Source organism: Erythrolamprus reginae, chromosome Z (assembly GCF_031021105.1).
Source record: "Erythrolamprus reginae isolate rEryReg1 chromosome Z, rEryReg1.hap1, whole genome shotgun sequence".
Classification (NCBI taxonomy): domain Eukaryota; kingdom Metazoa; phylum Chordata; class Lepidosauria; order Squamata; family Dipsadidae; genus Erythrolamprus; species Erythrolamprus reginae.
In genome coordinates this window covers 123,950,780-123,959,673 of record NC_091963.1, presented here as the reverse complement: position 1 = coordinate 123,959,673, position 8,894 = coordinate 123,950,780, and the positions used below count along the sequence as shown (strand labels likewise).

Here is an 8,894-nt window from a genome sequence, read left to right as displayed (position 1 = left end):
CAGGTTTGTGATGGAGGCTCTTGACTGAATTATTCCGTTGCGACCTCTCTGTGACACTAGACCCCAGAGGGCTCCTTGGTTTACCGAGGAGCTCTGGGAGTTGAAACCCCAGAAGAGATGTCTAGAGAAGTGATGGTGGAAGAGTAAATCCGAATCTGACCAAACACTTGTAAGAGCTCACATTAAGACTTACAAAGTGGCACTCAAGATGGCAAGATGCGTGTACCATGCCGCCTTGATTGCATCAGCGGAATCCCACCCAGCCACTCTGTTTAGGAGGGAGTTGGGGAGCCGTTGCAGAGCAGTGCCAAGGAGTTTAACTGATAAAGTTGCTTCGATTTGGGCAGACCTCAACTCCAATTGGATAGCAGTGTCAGCTGACAATGAGTCAATCAAGGTGACTGGGGCCCATCCTTGTCCATCTGTCTGGGAGGAGTTTGACTTGGTGACACCTGATGAAGTGGACAAGGCCATTGGAGCTGTGAGTTCCGCCACCTGCTTACTGGATCCATGTCCCTCTTGGTTGGTTTCGGCCAGTCGGGAGGTGACACAGAGCTGGGTCCAGGAGATTTTCAATGCTTCTTTGGCAAGGGGGTCCTTCCTGGCTCCCTACAAGGAAGCACTTGTGTGCCCCCTCCTCAAGAAGCCTTCCCTGGACTCAGCCGTGTTTAACAACTACCGTCCTGTCTCCAACCTTCCCTTTATGGGGAAGGTTGTTGAGAAGGTGGTGGTGCTCCAACTCTAGTGGTCCTTGGAAGAAGCTGATTATCTAGGTCCTCAACAGACAGGATTCAGGCCAGGCTACAGCACAGAAACTGCTTTGGTCATGCTGATGAATGATCTCTGGCGGCCTGGGACAGGGATTTGTCCTCTGTCCTGGTGCTTCCTGACCTCTCAGTGGCTTTCGACACCATTGACCATGGTATCCTTCTGTGCCGGCTGGAGGGGTTGGGAGTGGGAGGCACTGTTATTCAGTGGTTCTCCTCCCACCTCTCTGGTCAGTCGCAGTTGGTGTTAGTGGGGGGTGAGTGGTCAACCTCTAGGTCTCTCCCTTGTGGAGTACCTCAGGGGTCAGTCCTCTCCCCCCTGCTATTTAATATCTACATGAAACCGCTGGGTGAGATCATCCATGGACATGGGGTGAGGTATCATCAGTATGCTGATGATACCCAGTTATACATCTCCACCCCATGTCGAGTCAGTGGAGCAGTGGAAGTGATGTGCTGGTGCCTGGAAGCTGTTGGGTTCTGGATGGGTGTCAACAAGCTAAAACTCAACCCCAACAAGACGGAGTGGCTGTGTGTTTTGCCTCTCAAGGACAATTCCATCTGTCTGTCCATTACCCTGGGGGGGGAATTATTGCCCCCCCTCAGAGGGTCCGCAACTTGGGCATCCTCCTCGATCCACAGCTAACATTGGAACATCATATTTCAGCTGTGGCGAGGTGGGCGTTCGCACAGGTTCACCTGGTGCATCACTTGCGGCCCTATTTGGACAGGGAGTCATTGCTCACAGTCGCTCATGCCCTCATCACCTCAAGGTTCGACTACTGCAACGCTCTCTACATAGGGCTACCTTTGAAAAGTGTTCAGAAACTTCGGATCGTGCAGAATGCAGCCGCAAGAGCAATTGTGGGGTTACCAAGGTTCGCCCACGTCTCTCCAACACTCGATGGCCTGCACTGGCTGCCGATCAGTTTCCGGTCACAATTCAAAGTGTTGGTAATGATCTATAAAGCCTTACATGGCATCGGAACAGAATACCTCTTCTGCCGCACAAATCCCAGCGGCCAATAAGGTCCCACAGAATTGGCCTTCTCCAGGTCCCGTCAACTAAACAATGTCGTCTGGTGGGTCCCAGGGGAGGAGCCTTCTCTGTGGCGGCCCCGGTCCTCTGGAATCAATTCCCCCCAGAGATTAGAAGTGCCCCTACCCTCCTTGTCATTTGTAAATTGCTTAATACCCACCTTTATCACCAGGCATGGGGGAATTGAGACATCTCCCCCAGGCTTATATAGTTTTATGTATGGTATGCTTGTGTTGTATGTTTTTTAAATAATGGTTTTTTAGATATTTTCTTTTAAATATTAGAATTGTTCATTGTACACTGTTTTATTACTTTTGTGAGCCGCCCCGAATCTGAGGAGAGGGGCAGCATACGAGGTCCCACTCATCATCTTCAGGCTGGTGTTTCTGTCCTTGTTCTAGGGCGAACACAGCGAGACCTGAGCTGCCTTCCTTCTATAAATACTGGTGGCTGGGTGTGGTTTGATGGCTCAGCAATTGCCTGCTGTGTAGAAACTTTCTGGTGAGTCACTGGGGTAACACCTGGGGTCGTTGATGTAGCTGAGGTATGCTGATTAGTTAATGGTTGTTGATTAGGCGTGATATCCTGAGTAGTTGGAGCTTGCAGGCTACTTGATTGTTTTGCAATGTGTGTTCTGAGTCGGGTTTCAGTTTTTATGGCTGGGTTACTTTGAGGGCTGGTTTCCAGATGTCTGGTAGGCGGGAGGTATCATCCCGCTTGTTCATATTTTGGGGATGCTTTTCTATCTCGATGGCTTTTTCTATCTCTGATTCTGTGGTTTCTTCCCAAACTCCAATAATTTTAACCTTAGATTGTCTACAGTTGACTTCTCCCCATTTCTGAGAGTTTGTAAGGGGCATACATAAGCACACCACTGTCCTATCGTCCCTGTCCTACTGTCCTATTGTCCTCTTTTATCGTTACTTTTTACTTACGTTATATTTATATAAACTACTACTATCCTATATATGTTTGACAAAGAAATAAATAAATATTTGCAAATATGTTTGAATGTAATTAATAAATGTACAATTATGACATTATTGATTTATGTGGCCATGTGTAGGTTAGGTGGCTTATATTAGTGTTGTTAAAGCACTTAATAATCTTCTCAGTGGTCTGAATGAATAAGTAATATTTTGTACCTCTACTACATATTCCTTGCAAGGAAACATCACATCCTTGGAGAATTGCATCTGCTATCACTACAGTTTTGATTGTGCAATCATTCATTTGTCTATAGAGGTTATTTTTTTAATATTGTAGCCATGCTCCCTATGGGATTAATTATCAAATGTTGAGGAGGAAGTCATGCCTGAATCACACCAAATTTGCAGCTTGTAAGAGCTAGGTTACAATAATACTAGTTGTAGAATGAACAAGTGTTTAAAGAAACATTAGTGAGGGAATTTTTTTTCTTTATTTTTAAATTTAAGTCAATTTTTGACTTAAATGTAATAATCCCTGGATTCTAATTAAGGATTCATTTGCACTATATAATTGACATATTTGGTGGTGTTTGAGGCTAGCTTTTTCTCCATCATTCTGCATCATGCACTTATGCTTGAGTGACAGATGTCCTATAAATCTTCCACAAAAAGACTTCAAGAGATTGTGAAAGAAATATAAACAAACAAAAGGAGAAAGGGCTATATATGTGTATGATTGTTTTCATTATCAATCTAAAAGGATCAATGGGGAAACAGTAAGTTTTTAAATTTTATAAAATGATTAGAGACAGATTTAACAGGCAGCTGGTCTTCTTATGAATTTTAACAAAGAGGTTTTATCGCTGTTGCATTAATAGTTTTGATAAAAATAGGATAAAGTATGAAAGGAGAAATGTAACATTTTCAATGAAACAACTAAAGTGCTAGTTTTTTGCTAATCAACAGATATTGAACTTTTTCTTGACAATTCACATCCTTGAATATATCTCATGGCTGTAGATAATATCTTTGTAATAGGAAAAAAGTGTATGTCTAAAATTTCAAAGGTTGGCAAAATAAATATTCTCTGCTCCTCTAATGTTCGATAATCATAATCATGTATATTCTTCTTTGATATTTTTTCTTTAATAAAAGGAAATTGGTATGAAGAACTTTATTACCAGTTCAAGACATGGCCTTTTATGGCACAGGAGATATATTATTATATCACATCTAAAGATATTATAAATATTTTATTGTATCTGGGATCATATTATTATAAAAAAACTTATGTGACCTCTGTTTTCCAGAAATTAAATCTTCAGTAAAATTCCAAAATAATGTGCAATTTTTTTCAATTGCACAATATTTTGGAATTTAGAATCTAAATATGCTTGAAATCCATCATAAGGTATTATGTAACTTTAGGATGTCATGCACCTGAAAATTTTACAGTGTGCTATAACAAATTATGTATGCAATGACTCTACATATTACAAGAAAGTAATTTTATATTTGAACTCCAAGTTTAAACAAGATTAGAATGACTGTATATGATAAAATAAGATAATAACGTATTGCACTATATTACATATTTCTCCTGCATAATTCGTTCTTTAATAAAGGTTGTCATTACTGAAGAACTAACTTGAAGTTATATAGCTATCTTTGTAATCGGAGTGAACATATCAAAATGAAAGTAAGTTAGTTGGAGTGTACAGTTTTGTAAAATAGGATAATATTTTGTTGGAAGATTGGTTAAATTAATATGATTTTCTCTGACAGTTAAAATTTCAACAATGCCAAACAGAACCATCATCACTGATTTCTTGCTTATGGGATTTTCTGAGCAACGGGAGTTCCAGATTTTGCATTTTATGGTCTTCCTCATGATGTATCTGGTTATGCTAATAGGAAATCTTCTTCTCATCATTCTGGTAGTAATGAACAACCATCTTCAGACACCAATGTATTTCTTTCTGGTCAATTTAGCAATTGTTGATCTGGGATCCACGACTGTTACCATTCCCAGATCAATAGCCAGTGCCCTCATGAATATAAGAAAGATATCATACTCTGAATGTGCTGCACAAATGTTTTTCTTTCTTTTCTTCCTGTCATCAGACCTTTTCCTTCTCACTGCTATGGCCTATGACAGATATGTGGCTATCTGTCATCCTTTACATTATATGTCTACAATGAAATTGGCAACCTGCTTACAGATGGCAGGGGGTGCATGGATGGTAGGCTTTCTTAATTCTGCCATGAATGCAGGAACCCTTTTTTCATTGCCTTTCTGTTCCACAGTCATCCATCAGTTCTTTTGTGAAGTCCCACACCTCATGGAGATTTCTTGCTTCGATCCCAAATTCAGAGAAATTTGGGTGGTTCTTCTTAGTACTTTGCTTGCTATTGTTTGTTTTATGTTAATTATCATGTCCTATGTAAAAATCTTTAAGACTGTATTAAGCATGTCCTCAGTGGCCAGTAGACAAAAGGCCTTTTCTACTTGCATTCCCCATCTCCTCGTTGTGTGCTTATTATGTGGTACAGGTATACTTTCCCATTTCATATCAAATTCTGGATCTTCTTACAATTGGGATGAAGTCCTTGCAGTGATTTACTCTGTAATCCCTCCAATGATGAACCCTATAATCTATAGCATGAAGAATAAGGATATCAAAGCTGCTTTATGGAAGTTGTTTAAACAAAGGATTACAAATCAGAACACAAAACCTGCTTAATTCAAAAATCCCATTAATTTTGTTAATCTAAAACCGAATATCTCTATTATTATTTATGTCTTGTGAACTACAATTTACTTATTTGGATGCATAGAGACAGTTAGAGAATTGCACAGATACATGCACTTAAATGAAATGATTGAAAAGCTGCAATTATTTGTAGTAAACTTTAGCAAAATAAAAATTAGATGTAACAGCCACATTTTAACATTAATATATTTATTACGCTATATATTTAGATTAGAGACTTGGCTATCTGTTTAATTAATGGAAAATATTATTAAGTCTTCTTTTGCTGAAATATTTGGTCTTTAAATCTATATTTTGTTCCCATTTTCATTCTTAAATACAGCCATCTTAAAATCAGCTCAGAATACGCTGAGAATTGCCATTTGTTTGTTGGTTGGTTGCTTGGTTTGTCAAAATGTGTACAAGATAATAGGTATGGTATAAACATAAACCAAAGCAAAAAGATATAGGTAAATTTGGACAATAGGACAGTAGAACAGGGACAGTAGGACAGGGATGATAAGTGATGATGCGCTTATGCACACCCCTCACAGGCCTTTTAGGAATGGGGTTGAGGTTGACTGTAGACAGTTCAAGGTTAAAGTTTTTGGGGTTTGGGGAAGAAACTATAAAGTGAGATAGTGCATTCCATGCATTAATCACTCTGATGCCAAAGTCAGTTGAGTTTTGAGTGGTTTATATTGAGTTTGAATCTATTTTGTGCACGTGTGTTGTTGCTGTTGAAGCTGAAGTATTTAATTGACTTGAAGGACATTGTGGTAGATGATTGTATGATCAGATTGATTGTGATGTATCTCTAGGTTTCTAAGCCCAAAACTTCATGTCTGGTGGAATCAGGTTTTCTGCTGCAGGCAGAGGAGTGGAGGGCTCTTCTTGTGAAATATTTCTGGATTCTCTCAATTGTATAAATGTCCAATATGCAGTGTGGGTTCCAGGTCGGTGAGATGTATCCGAGGATTGGTCTGGCAAATATTTTGTAGGCTCTGGTTAGCAGTTTAATGTTGCCAGAGAGGAAGCTATGTAAGATTAGGTTAATACCTCTTGGTGCCTTTTTGGCAATGTTGTTTCAATTGTCTCTGGCACTTAGGTTATTAGATATGTGTACTCCAAGGTCCTTAACAGACTGAGGTTGTTCATCCACAAGGTTGTTTCCTCCAAGTTTATATTTTGTGTTCTGATTCTTTTAACCGATGTGTAAAATTGAACACTTATTGTTTGAGATTTGAAATTGCCAGCTATCAAACAATTGTGATACATGGTCTAGGTCATTTTGAAGGGTAGAAGTATTGTTGGTAGTGATGTCAGCAAAGAGAATGCTGTTACTTATAATATGATCAGTAAGATAATTTATGTAAAGAATGAAAAGTGTTGATCCTAGAATGCTGCCTTGAGGGACACCACTGTGGACAGGCGCAGGATTTGATAGGGCAATCCCTATTTTAACCATTTGTTCTCTATTTGACAAGAACACAGTTATCCAATCATGAAAGGGACCATGGATGTCATAAGATTTTAGTTTTCAAAGTTGTTTGTCTATTACTGAATCAAAGGCTTTACAAAAGTCTATATAAATTGGATCTGTTGATTTACCTGGATCAAGTTATGAAGTCCATATGTTTTTGCAGTGTAGGAGTTGTAGGGTAATGGATATTTTTTTCTGAAACCAAATTGTTTGTTAGAGAGTAGGTTTTTAATTTCTAGGTGAAGGGTTATGGATTGATTTATGATTAATTCCATGACTTTGCAGGTGATGCAATGTAAAGAGATTGGTCTGTAATTTTCAACATTACTTGGATCTCCTTTTTAAAAGATTTGCAATTGCTACTAGTTCTACTCAACATGCATTTTGTGATTATGATTATCACCAATGACTCTCATGCACAGGCCAGTTGTAAAATTGCCTGTTTCCAATTGTTTCTGCCTAGCTCCTGACATCAGACAAAGTGAGCATACTTCAGGTCCCTTTGATATAACAATGTCATCAAAGAACTTTTTATAATGTTATAACTCCCATGTTGTGGAATAGTTCCCCCCAGAATTCTATATACTTCTAGTTGATGATATCTAGAAAATTATTGAAAATGTGATTATTCTCTTAGATTGTCAGCAAGACTAGAAGTTGGGCCCTTATAGAATATATATATTGTTTGAGAGAATTTGCCTTTCAGATGATTGTGATCCTTTTCTTTTATTCTTGTTGCTCTTTGTTAAAGTAAGCCACTCAAAGTCATTTGGGATCTTCTGCATAAATTATATTAAACTAGCTAAGGACCTACTGCTACCTGGGCAATTTTTCATCATAATCCCCACATCTCCTGCACATATGCACATGACCTCCTCAGGGCCCATTTTGAACGTAGTAGGCCTCCCTGCAGCCTCCTGTGAGTCAAAATGAGCTATAGGAGGGCGATCTCACTCCCCTCATGTCCTGCTTTTTTCCTAGCATGCCTCCTGTCACCCAAAATGGGTCACAGGGCAGGCTCGTGATGCATCCCCCTATGCTCCTCCTGCTACTCCCACAAATGAGGCAGAGACCTGAATATCAACTGGCCAATGGGAGGCACACACACATGCACAGTGGAGCTGATCTGGGCTCTGTGTGCACACACACACAAACACACAAACACACACATTGAGTGGTGTTAGGGGTGTCTTACCCATCAGTATTTTTTTCATAGAATAAGTCATCTTGCCAATTGTTTGCACAAATAGGAAGGAGAAACTCTGCAAACTAGACTCTCCACCAAAAGAACTTTTGACTTACATATCAGCAGATACATCAGAGTCAAAGTAATGGAAAAATGAGCTCCTGCACCTGGTGGAGAGCTGAATTCATGGAATGTACCATAATGGCAGTGTCTTATCTCAGAACCACCTTATCTTGATGGAAAACACATAGCCAGAAGTTGACCGATAATGTCCCCAACTATAAAAGCCTTCTAGCTGAAGTGATTGCAACCAAGAACAGGACTGTAAAGGAGATGTCTCTCAAAAATACAATGGCCAAATGCTCGAATGGTGATTTCATGAATGTCTTGAGGACCTTGTTCAAATCTCAACTGCAGAAGCTGTGGATAGCGGGGGAGAGCACACTTCTACCTTTGCACACACACACCTTTTTTTTTGCCATTTTCTCAAACCAGGTCTGGGACTGAAACATAAATCCCTGAATGGGCTATGCTGCACTTCCTCCCCCCCTGCTGAAATAGGATGGGCATCCTCTGTGGTCTCCATACCTTTTCACCTTGGTTTGGGTGGTCACGTCCTTCGCATGATGATTTGGGACAAAGAACAATCCTAGGAACATGGGCTTAAGATGTGCAATGGGGGCAGGTAATCCAGTTAGGCTGTGATATCTCAATCAAAGGTCTCTGTATTGGCCTAA

At 39.8% G+C, this 8,894-nt stretch overlaps 1 protein-coding gene across 1 annotated transcript; it reads left to right on the top strand.

Moving 5' to 3' along the window:
• The first annotated feature begins 4,534 nt into the window (after nucleotides 1-4,534).
• LOC139154066 (olfactory receptor 14A16-like) lies at nucleotides 4,535-5,479 on the top strand. Its single transcript, XM_070728497.1, has one exon. It carries the CDS (start codon nucleotides 4,535-4,537, stop codon nucleotides 5,477-5,479), a length of 945 nt encoding a protein of 314 aa, XP_070584598.1.
• The last annotated feature ends 3,415 nt before the right edge of the window (nucleotides 5,480-8,894 follow it).

Excerpts from the sequence above, each read along its gene's own strand:
- LOC139154066 (XM_070728497.1), top strand. The coding sequence starts at position 4,535 with ATGCCAAACAGAACCATCATCACTGATTTCTTGCTTATGGGATTTTCT.